Here is an 18,969-nt window from a genome sequence, read left to right as displayed (position 1 = left end):
ATTAAAAAGTCCATATGGCTTCTTCTATGCTTAACATAGTTTACTAAGAACTAATTCTAAAGAAACAAGGCAGTTATATTCATAAATTTAATTAAAACCCTCCTGTTATTTAAACCACTTCTCCCATGTTTCTATGATACAAAAATGAGAATTTTATATTATTTTTGAAACTTCATAGTGGTCTGAAGATCAAAAGATAATCTATACTACAGTCAAATTCACATGAGCAAAATACAGAGACCTAGATACACACCAACAATGTAGCCCATTAAATTAATCCTCCCTTGTAAGTCAACAGCCAATCAGTATTTTTATTCTATTATTCTCACTTGACAAAGACAGTAATGAGAACAGCAACAGAATTAAACTAATTTCACAGAGTCTACCATACACTTGCTTGTTTCAAACACAGAAAGGACATTCAAAAGTAAGTCAACTCCTCCACCTTCCAGCTTTTGATGCCATGTATCTAACCTAAACAATCCCAAATACTTAACCAAACTACTTATAACAATCCTCAAAATAAATTATTCTAGTAAATCTCTCTTGACAGAAAACACTTGCATAAAAAAAAGAAAGAAACTAGAAAAAAATTTTTCACAAGACTACTCTACAAGTACATTCACATGTTAAAACTTCCAAACTAGCTACTAAAGCCACCATCCTTTCCTTTGCTCAGCTCATCCGCATGTTCCTCAGATGAGGAGCACAACTCTACTAGTATTTCCTTCTGGCACCTATCCGAACACTCCCACCCCTAATACTCTCTAGGAAATAGCCAAGAAGTAAAAAATGGTTTCAGAACCCTAATAAGAGAGATTCTTGTGAACAAGAGAGAGAAAAGAGATAAAGCGAACAGCTTAGATAAAATTAGAAGAATCTAAAATTTGTACCTGGTAGGGAACTGTAATTTCTTCCAAGCGGCACATGTGGCTTTAACCTTTTTAAACTTGCTCTTACTTTATAGCAGCATATATTCTAGTAAAAAGAAATGACATTAATTTTATTTTAGCATCACTTATTACAGTTTTAACATTGTAATTGTGCTTTGTCAGAAGACAAACTATTTTGTATAGCTTTAAAGTAGTCCTAATTTATTAACTCCAATTCTTTTAAAAAGTGACAACCCAAATATATCCTAGGAGAAAGAATAAGAATAAAATTAATACTGATTTGCTATTTTGGGCTGACCTTAAAACAATGGTTCTCCTCAACCTGCAGCATTAGCATGGGCTAAGGGCTTGTTTGAAACACATGCTTAGGCTTCACTCCAGACAGAATCAGAAACTCTTGGGGATAGAGCCAATCTGTTTAAACCAGCTCTCCAGGTGATTCTGATAGCTATAGTTTGAGAACCACAACCCTAAAGTTCCAAAAGTCAGAAGCTGAGAGAGTCAGAAAGGTTAAATAAGGTATCACACCCAGGATACACCTTGGTTTTCCTCTGCATCTGCTGAAAGGTCTGTGCGGGGCAATGAGCTCTAAAACCATGAGTTGTTTTCAGGATTTATTATAGTAGTTACACATTAGAATCATCTGGAAAGCTTCGTGAAGACACAGGGGTGGGGAGAGAAAAGGAGAACTGGAGGAGCTGGGCAGCGGCATTTTAAAAAGTTCCCAGGTTGTCTCCAATGTAGCATTCAACTGAGAATTACTAAGTTAGAGCAAGTCTGCTTAAGGCCAAGCCTACCTCCCCCATCTTAGCTGCTTACCTAACCTTCTCGTGTTCTCATGTAGAGGCTGAATATTCTCCACCTCAGTTTATGCCTAGACCACTAGATACACATTTAATAGCTGCCAATATAGTTGGAATTGTTAGTGTATGTAATGATTTAGGGCCACCACAATCTGCTTTTTGTTTCATGAACTGCATATCTGTGCTATCTATATTATTTCTAGGTTAGTTACCAAGTTTCTGGAAATAATATGCTACTATCCTTAGAAAATATTTCCGCTGCATAATGACTAGGATAAGACCCAGTGTCTATCACAGAGTGCATAGTCTGAAAGTGTCAGCAATCAAAGCACTGAAGAAAAACTGGGTAACTCCTTGTGCCACTTAATGAGATCACAAATGGAATATAGAAATATATCTTCTTCAAAAGGCTACTCAGGTGATTTTAAAGTAGCAAAAAAAAAAAAAAAAAAAAAAAAACTAGACAAATGGTAAGGCTTCTTAGGGTTACAGGTTCTCCACTACAGCAGTCATACCCTATCCACAGGGGGTATATTCCAAGACCCCCAGTGGATGCCTGAAACCTCCGATAGTACTGAACCTAATTACTGTCCATCAGAACATGTTTCTGTTCATGTCTTCTGCCCACAAATTGAATAGCTTTTCCATCTTAACTAACCTCTTATCATGTTATGTGACCATAACTTTTGCAGTTTGAAGTACAACAGTAAAACTAGCAAAAATGTCTTTTTCTTCACAATTTCACGGATAGAAGATTCATTCCTATCATAGATCTTAGCAACCTCAGCATATGACCTTTTTTTTTCCTCATTAAGCCAAGAATTTTCACCTTTTCACTGAAAGGGAACACTTTATGGCTTCTCTTTGGCATATCCAAATTGCCAGCATCACTACTCTTGTGCTCTGGGACCATGATTAAGTAAAATAAAGGTTACTTGAACACTAGCACGGCAATATCACAATCTGATAACCCAGATGGCTACTGACTCATGGGTGGGGAGTGTATACAGTGTGGATATGCTGGGCAAAGGGATGACTCACCTCCCAGGTGGGATTAAGTGAGATGTCATGAGATTTCATCACGATACTCAGAATGGCACACAATTTAAAACTTATGAATTATTTCTGGAATTTTCCATTTAATTTTCAGACCACAGTTGACTTTGAGCAATTGAAACAGCTAATAGCAAAACCATGAATAAGGGGAAACTATTGTACTCCGTTAAGTCACTGAAGATAAAAAGAAATAACCCAAGCAAGCTTTAAAGTAATCTTTCACTTAGCACTAGATAAAAGGGGTATTATTACGTTTGAGGTTTAATATCTCTGAAGTATACTGAAGACGCGATAGTTCATAAAATAATTTATAGTGTTTCGGAGAGGATTCAGGAGTCAGACCAGAGCTTAAAGACTAAAACAATGTTCCTGAGACAAAGATCAGACTGCCCAAGAAGTTGGCTTCCAACAGCTCTGCAGAAGACAGCCAAAAGTAGTTTTATCAACCATTGTACAATTATGTTATACTTCGATATTAAGAGAAACTTTATTTCATAAGAGTCTTAATCTATGGATACTTAACATTACAAAGCACATTTTCTGTTAAAGATGTACATTAAGTGATGACATTCTTAGATATAAAACTGTACCCTCCTTCAAAAACAATTGGCATTTTAGTACTCCATGAGACCAGCATTTAGCTACAGCTGTTCTTTTACTTTTAAATTAAGGTAATTTCCTCTCATATTTCTTTTTTTTTTTTTTTTTTTGAGACAGAGTCTCGCTCTGTCACCCAGGCTGGAGTGCAGTGGCCGGATCTCAGCTCACTGCAAGCTCCGCCTCCCGGGTTCACGCCATTCTCCTGCCTCAGCCTCCCGAGCAGCTGGGACTACAGGCGCCCACCACCTCGCCCAGCTAGTTTTTTTTTTGTATTTTTTAGTAGAGACGGGGTTTCACTGGGTTAGCCAGGATGGTCTCGATCTCCTGACCTCATGATCCGCCCGCCTCGGCCTCCCAAAGTGCTGGGATTACAGGCTTGAGCCACCGCGCCCGGCCCTTCTCATATTTCTTAATAAATTAAGGTAATTACTTTCAAATTAGTTTGGCTTGAAGATTTCCAAAGGTTATGACTCAACTAAGTCTGGAATCAACAGTTGATGAGATATACTGGGCATTTTAGGCAGTAAAGCAGCTGAGGTTGTTAAAGGACATTTAATTTTATAAGAAATGCTTACATTAATATGCACACTGGGTATTGTCTGATGACTCACTGCACATATCCTCAAGTTGCTCAACATTTTGATCCTCCAAACTGTTATTGTCTGAAAAAATAAATATACAAAATTATAAAACTAAAGTTATGTATTACATGTCAGCAAGGCATATGTAAGTTAGACATATGTAAGGTAAAATCTATTACTTTTAAAAAGTTGGAACAATATTTTTAGCTACCAAAAATACAATGCATCATTCAGAAAATGAAAATTCTGATTAAATATGAGAAATATGGTTCTTAGGCTTAAAATGTCCCTTTTTGTTAATGTAATGTTTAAAGAAAGACATGGAGATACATTAGAAATCAACTTATTGAAATTACAAAACACTGTATCAACCAAAATGCATTGTTACGTAAATGAATAGAATTAAGTATAAAAACTAAGAATCCACACTTGGTAATTTCTAATTGGCAGTAAAATTTACTGGTTCATTTGTATATTCTGATTTTCCTACCATACCATGTAAAAACTAAATCATGTAAAAAATATATAAAAGTCCTCTTCCTCTCTGATTATAGAAACTAAGCATCTTTAATTTAAAAACATTTGCTAAATATTCACTACGTTTCAAGTACAATATCAAAGCTATTAGAAATCTAAGGACACAGCTGAGACTGGGGGTGCTGGGGAGACAAACAGATCACGTTAAACCAAGCTTGTCCAACCCATGGTCTGCAGGCCACATGCGGCCCACAATAGCTTTATATGCAGCCCAACACAAATTTGTAAACTTTCTTAAAATACTGTGAGATTTTTTTTCTTGCGATGTTTTTTTAGCTCATCAGCTATTGTTAGTTACCATTAGTGTATTTTATGTGTGGCCCAAGACAATTCTTCTTCTGGTGTGGCCCAGGGAAACCAAAAGATTAGACACACTTGTGTTAAACCATTGTGATCCATGTTATTAAGAAGATATGTCAAAACTCATTACTGCTCCTAAGTCTGTTCTCTTCTGGATTTTAGCTAAGAAACATTCACTACTCTTATTTAGAAAGTCATCTAATACTCTCATTTGATTTCCTAAACATATTTGAATGTTTCCTTTTTTTTTTTTTTGAGACAGGGTCACCCAGGCTGGAGGGCAGTGGCTCGATCTCAGCTCTCTGCAACCTCTGCCTCCTGGGTTCAAGCGATTCTCCTGTCTCAGCCTCCCGAGTAGCGGGAACTACAGGCATGTGCCACCACGCCTGACTAAATTTTGTATTTTTAGTAGAGACGGAGTTTCGCCATATTGACCAGACTGGTCACGAACTCCTGACCTCAAGTGATCTGCCCGCCTCAGCCTCCCAAAGTGCTGGGATTACAGGCGTGAGCCACCATGCCCGGCCTTGAATCCATTCCCTCTTCATGGGTAATGCCAAAGTTCAGGGCCTCATAGTCTCTCTACAGTTACGACTGTAATAGACATTTAATAGACATTTTCCGCTTCTTACTTTAACTCAGTGGTTGTCAATAAAAAGATAATTTGCATAACCCAGCCCTCCCCTGCCCAAGCCTATTCCTTCCCATTTATTCAAAAAGAATTTACTACGTGTCTGTCTACCCACTGCTTTCTAGATATTAGCGTTACTGCAGTGAACAAAAGACAACAATCTCTGCCCTCATACTGCCTCTATCCTAGTCAGGGGATAGAGACAACAAACAAAAGTAACAAATACAATACATAGTCTCTCCTATGATGATAGGTGCTGTGGAGAAGAATTAAGCAGGAAAGAAGAATTGGGACAGTTAGAACTGAAGTAAAGAGATCAAGGAAGGCCTCATTCAAATAGTGACATTTAAGCAAAGACCTGAAGTAGATGAGGGAGGAAATTCGGGGGGTTGGGGGGGCGGCGGGGAGGGGCGCATTACAGGCAAAGAGATTATATAACGTACTGTACCTAAAATATACAAATGCTAGTTATTATTTCTGGTTTTAAAGAGAATGATGATATCACCTTAGAAAATGGAGCCTTAAAAACTGCTTCAAAGGCCGGGCTCGGTGGCTCATGCCTGTAATTCCATCACTTTGGGAGGCCGAGGCGGGTGGATCACCTGAAGTCAGGAGTTTGAAACCAGCCCGGCCAACACGGTGAAACCCCATCTCTACTAAAAATACAACAAAATTAGCCAGGTGTGGTGGTGGGCGTCTATAATCCCAGCTACTTGGGAGGCTGAACTAGGAGAATCGCTTGAACCCGGGAGGCAGAGGTTGCAGTGAGATGACATGGCGCCACTGCACTCCCGCCTGGGCGACAAGAGCAGAACTCCCGTCTCAAAACAAAACAAAACAAAAACTGCCTCAAAGCCGGGCGCTTTGGCTCGCACCTGTAATCCCAACACTTTCGGAGGCCGAGGCGGGTGGATCGCTTGTACCCAGGAGTTCGAGACCAGCCTGGACAACATAGTGAAACCTCGTTTCTACAAAAAATACAAAAATTAGCCAGGCGTGGTGGCGCGAGCCTGTAACTCGCTACTTTTGAGGCTGAACTCGGAGGATCGCTTGATCCCGGGAGGTCGAGGCTGCATTGAGCAGAGCTCGCGCCCCTGCACTCCAGCCTGGGCGACTGGGCGAGATACCGTCTCAAAAAAACCCACAAAAACAAAATACTGCCTCAAATCCAAGCACTAAGAATTAATGAAAGTATTCTTTTGGTACAGTTCTTTTTGTTCATCAACTGAATCACGTTACAAGCTGTGAAGTAATTAAGGGAACTTCTGCAACTGTGCAGTAAAAGGGTAAAATTGGCAGTGTATTCAAGTAGACGTACTTTTTCTTGTAGTGAATTACTTCTTGGCCTCTAGGGGGCCGCTAAATACAAGTCCACTCACTCAGCATTTGATGCGGTGCACCAAAACGCCTCAGAAATTTCTGGAATCAGTCCTGTACCTCCAAAAAACCAGAATGTTATCTTCGTCTTTTCTAACAGTTGCAAAGGCCCAGTAGTTCTATTTTTCTGTACACTAAGTTTTCATTCCTCAGCATCCTTCACAATCGTGCACACATTACAGTGTGACCGGAACAAAGATGAGTCGCCCTCGCCGAATGATAGAGAAAAACTTCCATATTGAGCGAACACCGAGGGGAGTCCGGAGGCCTTGTTGTCCTCCTCCGTGGCCAGCTGTGTCTGTCGCAGCCTGGAAGGTCAGCAATACCCAGCGCGGGACAGGGTCACAGGCGTGCAATGTCTCACAGCTCGGAGCAGTACTCACCTGGTATTAGGCCGCGTGCCGCAGGCCAGCCCGTCACCGCTGGGCTGTTGAAGCAGGAGGCGCGGGCCGCGCCAAAGTCTGCAAAGGCCTCAAGTCTCGACACCAGCCTAGGCAAACGGCCTTGTACCTAAACGAAATGAAGTTAGCATTTTTCCGCTCTGCCGCCTCAAGCAGCCACACCTCCACACTTCCGGCGGTGTACCGGCCAAATGCCGCCTGCCAGCAACTTCCGTCCTCTTAGCCTAAAAGCGGAAAACGGAGGCTCGGAACCTCTGCGTGGTTCTTGCTCTTCACTCGGCCGTTTTAAAGGGCGACCCTTTCCTGTCCCGGCCTGCGTGGCGTGGGCTTGTGGGTCTTTGAGCCCCGAAAATTGAGAGCGTTTTCGCACCCCAGGGGCTGCTCCTGGCGGCCCTGCGGCCGTCACCATGGTAAGGAGGATGCGTCGGACGCCCGCGACATACAGCGTTTGAGTTAGTGGGACCTGAGGGCTCTGGGGCGCTGGGGCAGGGGGTGAGCGGTGGTAGGCGGAAATGAAAACTGCTAAGGGAAAAGGATGGTGGACTCCGTGGGGTGCGCTCTGAGGAGTGAAAACAACTTCACATTCGAGACACAGAGGGTATTTGCCAGAACACAAGCTTTGGAGCAAGATTTTACTTTTTTTTTTTTTCTTTTTGCTCCACCGCTAAGAGTCCTAAAAATTACTGATTTCACCACAAGCGTGGTTATCAGCACCAAAGCCTAATGGGAATATGGTTGTGCCTTGTACAATCTTAGATGTTAATCCCACCCCTTTCATTTTACTGTTAAGGAAACTGAAGGCGTCAAAATGAAGGGGTCCTTGCCGAAGACCAGACAGCTAATGAATTGCGAAGCCGGACTTAACGGCCCAGATCTAACTGCCAGATCCTTGCTCTTTCTGTTACGTCTCTTATCATCTTGGGTTTCTTTGCGAAGTGGCATTCCATATACCCTTCATGTGATTGCTGCAAAGTTTATATGATAGCAGTTGGTAGCAGCACGCCTTGCTATTTGTTACTTAACACTGTTCTCTGTGCTGGACTTGGCTTTGTATCATTTTTATTTTTGCAGCCTTAAAATACGAATAGACACGCCTGGCCTCGTGTTTAAAATAAAACGTGTCTAAAATGCAAAAAGCATCCCATACATTGCTGGTGAAATGAAAAATAATGCACTTTGGAAGACGATCTGGCAGTAAACACATGTCCACATGAAGACTTGCATGCAGTTTATTGCAGATTTATTCGTAATCACCCAAAACTGGGAACAACCCAGATACCTATCAGCTGGTCAGTGGGTAAACAGTGGTATATCCATACAATAGCATACTACTCAACAATAAACAGAATTGAAGTACCTATACCTGCAACAAATTGGGTGAATCCCAAACCAGATTCAAAAGGCTATGTACTACTGTTGATCCCTGTTTCTTTCTGGGAAAGGCAAAACTAGGGATAGGTATCAAATTGAGGGTTGGAAAAGAGGATTGACTTCAAAGTGACATAGGGAATTTTAGGGGGAAATGGAAATTCTCTATTTTGATTGTGGTGGTTACAGAACTGTGTAATTAGTAAAAACATAGAACTGCGCGGTGGCTCACGCCTGTAATCCCAGCACTTTGGGAGGCTGAGGCGGGCGGATTACGAGGTCAGGAGATCGAGACCACTGTGAAACCCCATCTCCACTAAAAATACAAAAAAATTAGCCTGGCGCGGTGGCGGGCGCGCCTGTAGTCCCAGCTGCTCCGGAGGCTGAGGCTGGAGAATGGCTTGAACCCGAGAGGCGGGGCTTGCAGTGAGCAGAGATCACACCACTGTACTCCAGCCTGGGTGACAGAGCGAGACTCTGTCTCAAAAAAGAAAAGGGGAAAAAAAAAAAACGTAGAACTGTATGCCTAAAAAGAACACGTTTTACTGTGTGTAAATTATGCTTCAATAAAACTAACTTAAATTTTTTTAATGTGAAATGAAGATGTTATTTAAAAAGCAAATTATATCAAGGAAAAAAGATACTGTAATCAGTTCATCCTTTTTGTGGTCCAGTAGATTTTGGAACATTCCCTACTGAGATTATTAGAAATGTAAGCCCTGATGCCTCATACCATTCAAGATCAAAATTTAACTTACATCATGTGAATAGACTTAATGGTGCAATAATCATTCAAGTAAGTGAACATTTGGATGAAACAGGGTCTTTATGCTGTGTAAAAGCAAGCATTTTAGAATAATTGTCAGTACTTTTAAAAACTAAAATAACATTTCTTGCATCATTATAGCCACAGAACGAATATATTGAATTACACCGTAAACGCTATGGATACCGTTTGGATTACCATGAGAAAAAGAGAAAGAAGGAAAGTCGAGAGGCTCATGAACGTTCAAAGAAGGCAAAGAAAATGATTGGTCTGAAGGCTAAGCTTTACCATAAACAGCGCCATGCTGAAAAAATACAAATGAAAAAGACGTAAGTGGTCTCATTTATTTGTCATAACAAGTTAACATCTTTTGAGTCATCATTATTAAAACAGGTAATTTTGAATCTTTTTTCCTTCTTGGTAGTATCAAGATGCATGAAAAGAGAAACACCAAACAAAAGAATGATGAAAAGACTCCACAGGGAGCAGTACCTGCTTATCTGCTGGACAGAGAGGGACAATCTCGAGCTAAAGTACTTTCCAATATGATTAAACAGAAACGAAAAGAGAAGGCGGTAAGCGATAACAATTGAAGTCTTTGTTTTGTTTAGGAGAATTACTTAAATTCAAATTTGAGGTTCTTGTTTCTTGGTTTAATTTCAAACATGAAGTACAGCTATTCCCATTATTTAGATGTTGAAGTCTTTGTAAATTTAGTAATAAAAAAACTTGCTTTCCCATCATAAGGTTCTAAAATTTAAGTTTTAAAAAAATTATTAGAATGCCATATGAAATTAAAAAGCTGATAAGGAGTGAATTTCAAATTCAATATTTGTCTTCCTGTTTGAAAACCCACAGTGCTATGCAGTCATAAAAAAAAATACAAATGCTTCTTATTTGCGCTGTCCTGTAGTGCCAAAATTGGTTCAAAAGCAGAATGGTGGAAAACTCCCTGAGTTATCACAAAAAATGTGGCTTTTTAAAACACCTGTGAATAGATTAGCAGAAATCCAGATAAAAGAATATGCTGTATCTATATTTAAAGAATTATTTCTACTGCCTTACACTACTTCAGTTTTTTTCATAGAATTTGCACTCAAGGGAGGCATAAAACATCTGGTGAGGACTTTGTCTTACTATTAATGTAATCTACAAATCCATTTCAGGAAGAAATACAGAGACATATTAAGAGGTGGAAACACTCGTCCAATGTTATGCTATTAAACATTAGTAAACACATACACTGCTTATAGAAGTCACCATCGACTGGGCACAGTGGCTCACGCCTGTAATCCCAGCACTTTGGGAAGCCGAGGCAGGTGGATCACCTGAGGTCAGGAGTTCAAGACCAGCCTGACCATATGGTGAAACCCCACCTCTACTAAAAATACAAAAATTAGCTGGGTGTGGTGGTGTGTATCTGTAGTCCCAGCTACTCAGGAGGGTAAGACAGGAGAATTGCTCGTACCCAGGAGGCAGAGGTTGCAGTGAGCCAAGATTGCACCACTGCACTCCAGCCTGAGCAACAGAGCGAGACTCTGTCTCAAAAAATAAAAAAAAACTAAACTAAAAAAAAAAAAAAATTACCACCACATTACAGGTGGTATTTTCTCACCCATAACACAGTAATAAGATTTTTAGCTTAAGTCAACCATTTATTTAACGTACCCATGATATATAAACTTGTTCTGTTTAATTTGCAGCTTATGAGGAGACAATACAGAACTCTAGAATAACAGTTGAGCCAATGATGGTTAAGCAAAAAAAAAAATAGATCTACTGCTTTGTACAACTAAAACATACTTGACTTATTCTCATTGCCCTTTAATAACAATGTAAACTTTTAACTGTGGCATATTTTTAGGGAAAATGGGAAGTCCCTCTGCCTAAAGTACGTGCCCAGGGAGAAACAGAAGTATTAAAAGTTATTCGAACAGGAAAGAGAAAGAAGAAAGCATGGAAGAGGATGGTTACTAAAGTGTGCTTTGTTGGAGATGGCTTTACAAGAAAACCACCTAAATATGAAAGATTTATCAGGCCAGTGGTAAGTCCTTGGAAGAGTGTAATGACTGAAATATTAGTTCACTTTGTTAGATCGGATAAAGAACGTTATAATTTCCTGAAATTCTTTAAATTGATGTGGAACAGATTGGAGGATATTTTTATGCTATTTTTGTTATTTTAAGTTAGTGATAGAAGTTATTTAGTACTTTTTCCACTAGTTAAGAATCTTTAGCCGGGTACAGTGGCTCACACCTGGAATCCCAGCACTTTGGGAGGCTGAGGTGGGTGAATCACCTGAAGTTAGGAGTTCAAGACCCGCCTGGCCAACATAGTGAAACCGTATCTCTACTAAAAAATACAAAAAGTAATTTGGGTGTGGTGGCGGGTGCCTGTAATCCCAGCTACTAGGGAGGCTGAGGCAGGAGAATCACTTGAACCTGGGAGGCAGAGGTTGCAGTGAGCCGAGATCACACCATTGCACTCCAGCCTGGGCAAGAAGAGCAAAAATCCGTCTCAAAAAAAAAAAAAAAAAAAAAATATATATATATATATATATATATATATGTGTGTGTGTGTATATATATTCAGCTTCATAAGAGATTTGAAAAAAGTGTCATAAGACATTGTCAGTAAATTCTGACTTTTAAACATGACATATTAGAATCTTCATTTTCTTCATATTTTTCTCATTCAACTAGTGATCTGCTATATGCCTGATATTGTCTAGGTCTCAAAACACTTCTTGTCTTTGACAACAGTTCGAAAACTTGACTAGCACTGTTTTGTAAGAGTCAGTTTCAGTTTGGTAAGGAAAGTATCCAAATGCTCTTGAAAATCATTGAAAAGCCAGGCGCGGTGGTTCACGCCTGTAATCCCAGCACTTTGGGAAGCTGAGGCAGGCAGATCACGAGGTCAGGAGATCAAGACCATCCTGGCTAACACTGAAATCCCTTCTCTAATGAAAAAAAAATACAAAAAAATTAGCCGGGCATGGTGGTGGGCGCCTGTAGTCCCAGCTACCTGGGAGGCTGAGGCAGGAGAATGGCATGAACCTGGGAGGCAGAGCTTGCAGTGAGCAGAGATCACACCACTGCACTCCAGCCTGGGGGACAGAGCAAGACTCAAAAAAAAAAAAAAGAAAAGAAAATCTTTGAAAAAAGGAAGATAATTTAATATAGCTTAATTTCTGTTGAAGGCAGCAATAGTAATATGACCCCAAACTTCCCCACCCCTGGGGAGAAACATAATTGAAGATGTATTTTTGCAAAATCCCTTCAAAGAGACTGAACTATTCTCCCAGTTAGATACACAGCCTCAAAAAAACGAAGTATCAGAGAGAAGAAAGTTGCAACATGCCCAAATCCTAGTGTTCAACCTATTTTTTTGTTGTTGTTTTTGAGACGGAGTCTCCCTCTGTCGCCCAGGCTGGAGTGCAGTGGCGAGATCTCAGCTCACTGCGAGCTCCGCCTCCCGGGTTCTCGCCATTCTCCTGCCTCTGCAGTAGCTGGGACTGACTACAGGCGCCCGCCACCATGCCTGGCTAATTTTTTTGTATTTTTAGTAGAGATGGGGTTTCACTATGTTAGCCAAGATGGTCTCTATCTCTGTGATCTGCCCGCCTCAGCCTCCCAAAGTGCTGGGATTACAGGCATGAGCCACCGCACCCGGCCAACCTGAGTAATTTTTAATAGATTAAAATATTGGCAAACAGCCTGTTTCTGTAAATAAAGTTTTAATGGAACACAGCCATGCCTGTTCATTTACATATTGCATAACCCCCACGCCCAGAATTGAACAGTTGTAACAGAGGCCATATGGCCTGGCAAAGCCTAAAATGTTTACCTTTTGGGTTCTTTACACAAAGTGTTTGCCCACCTCTGGATCATATCATGGAATCGACTTGTTTTGGTTTCATATTCATATTCTGAATATATTTTGGTAGCCTTACCAGTTCTACAGGGAGAGAATATACAAGTCAGGCTACTCTAGGTTTTCTGTAGTTTCACAGATTTGTCATTGTGAATTAATCAGATGGCATCCTGAATGGTGTCAGTTTATTAAGAGCTTCATTAATGAATCTAAGAAATTAATGAATACTAAGAAACTGATTTAGTGTTGTTTTCTCCCCATCCCCATACACGCAGAAATCAAGACTGCAAAATGTTGTGATGTTTGAAGTACTACACCCTAAAAGACCCTATTAGGTGACTGGGTGATTCCATAACCAGTTTCTGTAACAAAGACCTCTCTGGGCCTTCTCCAGTCTCATATTACTATCAACCTAAAGAAAGCTAACAATCCACTCCTTTTTTCATCATGGAAGGTAGCTGAGGTATATAAAGACTTGGAATCACGATATTTAGGTTTGATTCTGTTTACCACTCACCATTTAATCTGGAAACAAGTCATTTAACCTGCTGATCCTTGTTACATCATTCAGAAACAGGAGAGAGAGGGATGTGTTTGTTGTGAGGTTATTGTGTTTAAGTGAGCCAGTTGTGAGCTAGCATAGTGGCCTGGTATATATCAAGTCCTTATTAAGTCTAACTGTCGATGACTAGACAGTAAAAATCTGAGGATGTTGCTAGGTAGCTGTTTCAGGGCAAAAAAAAAAAACTTTTTGGAGGCTAGCTATGGTGGCCTGGAATCCCAGCACTTCGGGAGGCTGAGGTGGGTGGATAGGTTGAGAGCCCAGGAGTTCAAGACCAGCAGGCAACATGGCGAAACCCCATCTCTACAAAAAAAAACCACAAAAATTAGCTAGGCATAGTGGTGCGTGCCTCTAGTCCCAGCTACTCAGGAGCCTGAGGTGGGAGGATGTCTTGAGCCCAAGAAGCCCAGGATGCAGCGAGCCAAGTCATGCCACTGCACTCTGGCCTGGGCAACTGGGCAAGACCCTGTCTCAAAAAAAAAAAAAAAAAAAAATTCTTAAGTATATGTGTGGGTGTTTGCCCCACGTATTTATACTGTAACCATCAGGTTTTTACTCTGTAGAACATATTTTGTTAGCTGCTATAAGATGACATTATGCAACCATAGTTTTTTGGAGATGGTTGAAAAAGATAAGCAAAAACAGCACTACTCATCACTGTTAACATTTTGGACGTGAACATTCTTATGTTGTGTTTGACTTACTAGGGGTTGCGTTTCAAGAAAGCCCATGTAACACATCCTGAACTGAAAGCCACCTTTTGCCTACCGATACTTGGCGTAAAGAAGAATCCCTCATCCCCACTGTATACAACTTTGGGTGTTATTACCAAAGGTACTGTCATTGAGGTAAATGTGAGCGAATTGGGCCTTGTGACGCAAGGAGGCAAAGTTATTTGGGGTAAGTGCATTTTTTAATATAGGGCTGTTGCTGCTCTGCAGTACTAATAGAAATACTCTTCAAGTTGATGTATTAAAATACACAGCAAAATTTCTTAATGCAGTAGAGCTAAGTTAAAACAATGTAAATCAGATGTAAATCTTTAGTAAAAAATACTTTATAGAAAAAGTAGTAAATACAATTGTTTTAAAATTTAGCTTTCTGGTTTTAGTTACATAAGGTGTAATACATTCTGTTAGATTTATTTTGATCCTTTTTGGCCAGGCGCAACAGCTCACGCCTGTAATCCCAGCACTTTGGGAGGCTGAAGGGGGTGGATCACCTAAGGTCAGGAGTTTGAAACCAGCCTGGACAACGTGGCAAAACCCGTCTCTACTAAAAATACAAAAAAATTGGCCGGGTGTGATGGCGAGCACCTGTAATCTCCGCCATTGGGAGGCTGAGGCAGGAGAATCACTTGAACTCAGGAGGCGGAGTTTGCAATGAGCTGAGATTGTGCCACTGCACTCCAGACTGGGAAATAGAGCAAGACTCCATCTCAAAAAAAAAAAATTTTTTAACCTTTTTAATAAAAATTATTATAAGGGAAGCAGATGCAAAGTTATAACTAAGAAATATTTTAAGAAAATAGAATGAATTAACCATGAGCAGAGGAAGGGAGGCATATATCAAACATATTTTAAAAGCAAGGTCAGCTGACATGAAGTATTAGCCAATGACTTAAGATGTTTTCTGTAAGAAAAAATTTCTTTTGCTATAAGTTTACAAATATTATGTAAATACTTCTTATATTTACATGCTAACATTAAGAGAAAATACCTATTAAATTTAAAGAAATAGAACTATCTGTCCCACGCAGGTAAACTGATAACTAATTGAAACTGCTAGGAGTGGTGGTTCAGCCTGTAATCCCAGCACTTTGGGAGGCTGAGGCAGACAGATCATCTGCGGCTAGGAGTTCAAGACCAGCCTGGCCAACATGGTGAAACCCCATCTCTACTAAAAATACAAAAATTAGCCAGGTGTGGTGGCCCACGCCTGTAATCCCAGCTGCTTGGGTGGCTGAGGCAGGAGAATTGCTTGAACCTGGGAGGCCGAGGTTGCATCTGAGCTGCAGTCGTGCCATTGCACCCCAGCCTGGATGACAGAGCAAGACTCTGTCTCAAAAAGTAATAATAATAATAATTGAAACTGATTTAAAACAGTTTAGTTCATTCTGTTAATGGGATTCTCCTGACCTCCCAGAAATCATGTAGAAGCTTCCAGGCTTTAAAAAGCCCCCTTGCTATCCGGGCACAGTGGCTGACACCTGTAATCCCAGCACTTGGGGAGTCCAAGGCAGGCAGTTCACTTGAGACTGGAGTTGGAGACCAGCCTGGTCAACATGACAAAACCCCGTCTCTACTAAAAATACAAAAGAATTAGCCAGGCATGGTTGTGAGTGTCTGTAATCCCGGCTACTCAGGAGGCTGAGGCGGGAGAATCACTTGAACCTGGAGCTTGCAGTGAGCTGAGACCATGCCACTGCACTCCGGCCTGGGAGACAGAGCAAGCCTCCATCTCAAAAATAAGTAAAATTAAGATATTTTGATCCTTTTTAATAAAAGTTGTTTATTACAAGGGAAGCAGATGCCTTCGAAGTTATAACTAAAAAAAAAAATTGTAAAAAAATAGAATAAATTAACCATGAGCAGAGGAAGGGAGGCATACAACAAACGTGTAATCACAATAGATCAGTAATAAAACAGAAACGTGTCATGCACTAATTTTAAACGCCCTCATTTGCTTAGTTTTCTACCTTTAGTACCAGATCCAACTACCAGATCCAACAACTTTGAAAGGGAAGAATACACACTACAACTTCTTCAGTGTGATTGGCTTATACTTCATGTCAGCTGACCTCAGTTTTAAGATACGTTGTTACCTTGACTTGAAACTCATTTAAAACTTAATACAATTTGCAGGAATAATTATGTGAAAAAGTGACAATGCTCAGGTCAATCCACAAAAGCCTGTTAATGCAATGTACTAATAACATGGAGCTGACCATTATTTGCAAAAACACTATTTATATGAAAATTGTATTCAGAACTCAAGTTTGTTCTTAAATGATTGAATTTTGTAAAATCTCATTTATCCTTTACGGTTCATTTCTTACTTATTAAAAGTGGTAATCAGTAATATTTTAGGCATGGTTGGGCACAGTGGCTCATGCCTATAATCACAGCACTTTGGGAGGCCAAGGCAGGCAGATCATTTGAGCTCAGGAGTTCACGACCAGCCTGGGCAACATGGCAAAACTCCATCTCTACAAAATACAAAAACAAAAACGTTAGCCAGGCAGTAGCATGTGCCTGTGGTCCCAGCTACTCAGAAGGCTGAGTCAGGAGAATCACTTGAGCCCAGGAGGCAAAGGTTGCAGTGAGCCGAGATCACACCACCGCACTGCAACCTGGGGAATAAGAGTGAAACCCTGTATTAAGATGGGGAAAAAAAAAAAAAGGGCAAAAGTTATATTCTTTAAAATTAATTTTTATTAGGTAACAACCCTCCCTTTTCCCTTTTTTGGTTTTGTTTTCTTTAGGAAAATATGCCCAGGTTACCAACAATCCTGAAAATGATGGATGTATAAATGCAGTCTTACTGGTTTGACAGCAATTTCATATATAATTATCGAGGACTACACACCAATTGAGAAAACTGCCATTACTGTGATATTTCTGAATACTACCAAACAGCCATACCTGTCTGCAATGAAGAGATTAAATTGTAAACATTAAAATGGTCCTGTTTTATAAATGGTCTTTATTTTGAAATCTGCCTAGACCCCATGTTCATAAAACTGAATGATTGGAAAAAAGCAAATATACAAATACCCTACCTCATCAATATCTGCATTTGTGCATGGGTATTCGGTAATTTCCTGAAAACACCACAGTGTTCGTTGAAAATGCCTTTCAGAAAGGTTAATACACAATTATGTGTCTGAGAATTTAACTGAAGTATCTTCTACCTCAATCATTAATCCTAAAAAAGGTAGCATTAATACAGATGCTAAGTTTACAGTGTTTACACTAAAAGTATGTGAGAAGACACTAAAAGTTCAAAACTCTTAGAGAAATCTTTTCACCTGTGAAATCCAGTACAGCAAAAGGTCTAGTGAATTACATTCTAAACATTTTCATTTCATTTACCATATGTAATAATACGTACTTGGCACTATTTTCTACTTGAATCATGAAAATGAAAAAAATACACTAAAGTATTTGTACCTTCTTAGCATTTTCTGTATTCTAAACAGTATATTTATACTTTCAGAATGGTATTAAGAATTAGTTTAAGTAACTCCAGCTAAGTTTTAAAAGGAAAAAGAAGACTGCACTGATTCCCTGAGGAGAAATTTATTTGCAGTTACTTAGATGATGTAAGAAGGTAAGGTTTTAGGGTTGTAACTTGGTGAAAGCACTTTTGTGATCTGTTATATGTTGTGGCTTTAAGGGTGGCAGTATATTACATTAATCTATAATCACCACATTGTTTTAAATTGTTTATTTTTTTTTTAAGAAGTCTGTCTTCAGAGTACAACCAATGTGATTAATTGTGCCTTTAACAAAGTCATTCAATGTCTAAACAAGTTCAGTATCTGAAACATCTTCATGAGGAAAACAGAAGGAAAAGAATTTCAAAACACAGACCAGGAAACAATCACAAAATATAGGTTTAATTACTACTTTTAAACTAAAAAAAAAAAAAAGAAAACAAATATAAGTATTCCAGTAAGACTTGCTACTCTGAATAATGTAACATTTTTTCTAAGTTCTATAAATATACTAGAAGTTTTAGAACACAGACACTTAGGAAAAGAAAGGCTAGTTCCTTGGAAATGGCAATCCAGGATGATACAATCACTTGATGACAGAAGGTAAGCCTTTCTTACAGTTAGATTTTAGCAGATAATTTTGCCACTAATATAAATGGGTGATGTGTGGATCACAAGTTCTACAAGGCGAATAAAAATATTGACTCCAGGTAATTTCTGGATACTACAAAAATGAAGTTTGCTTGTTTTTTTAGAACCAAAATTACTATCTTGTAAGGTACAAAGAAAGCTTGATATTAAGTATGAAAACATAAGCATAATACTTGTAACTAAACACACCCATGAAAGACTAGATGACACCTGAAACGTTTTCCAAAATACTGTAACACAGATGAGTAATACTAGTATAAATTCTTTATTTACATTAAGATCTGTTTCAGTTTGCTGGTGTGACCAAACCTTAGAAGGTAATCCCAAGGGATAAAGCAGAACATAAGAGCA

The 18,969-nt window shown here is 39.5% G+C and overlaps 2 protein-coding genes across 6 annotated transcripts in view; one reads left to right on the top strand and one right to left on the bottom strand.

Moving 5' to 3' along the window:
- GFM2 (GTP dependent ribosome recycling factor mitochondrial 2) overlaps positions 1–7,342 on the bottom strand; it is a 48,622-nt gene extending 41,280 nt beyond the window's left edge. For 3 of the 5 annotated variants that reach the window (XM_073014677.1, XM_007975318.3, XM_007975346.3), the window contains exons 1-3: positions 7,162–7,342; positions 3,928–4,014; positions 894–978 (exon numbers count right to left, since the gene is read on the bottom strand). In XM_073014677.1, the coding sequence (XP_072870778.1) occupies positions 894–978; positions 3,928–3,990 (148 nt within the window). In that variant the 5' untranslated portion in view covers positions 3,991–4,014; positions 7,162–7,342. Of the gene's footprint in view, positions 1–893; positions 979–3,927; positions 4,015–6,719; positions 6,742–7,161 lie in introns of those variants that run through there. The other 2 variants (XM_073014678.1, XM_007975328.3) reach the window with 2 other exon arrangements.
- A 53-nt stretch (positions 7,343–7,395) lies between these two features.
- NSA2 (NSA2 ribosome biogenesis factor) lies at positions 7,396–17,433 on the top strand. The gene is made up of 6 exons (XM_007975285.3): positions 7,396–7,589; positions 9,455–9,642; positions 9,738–9,888; positions 11,178–11,357; positions 14,456–14,648; positions 17,233–17,433. Exons 1-6 carry the CDS (start codon positions 7,587–7,589, stop codon positions 17,298–17,300), a joined length of 783 nt encoding a protein of 260 aa, XP_007973476.3. The 5' UTR covers positions 7,396–7,586; the 3' UTR covers positions 17,301–17,433.
- The last annotated feature ends 1,536 nt before the right edge of the window (positions 17,434–18,969 follow it).

This window comes from Chlorocebus sabaeus, chromosome 4, assembly GCF_047675955.1.
Source record: "Chlorocebus sabaeus isolate Y175 chromosome 4, mChlSab1.0.hap1, whole genome shotgun sequence".
NCBI classification, from domain to species: domain Eukaryota; kingdom Metazoa; phylum Chordata; class Mammalia; order Primates; family Cercopithecidae; genus Chlorocebus; species Chlorocebus sabaeus.
This window is presented reverse-complemented; position numbering and strand designations above follow the sequence as displayed.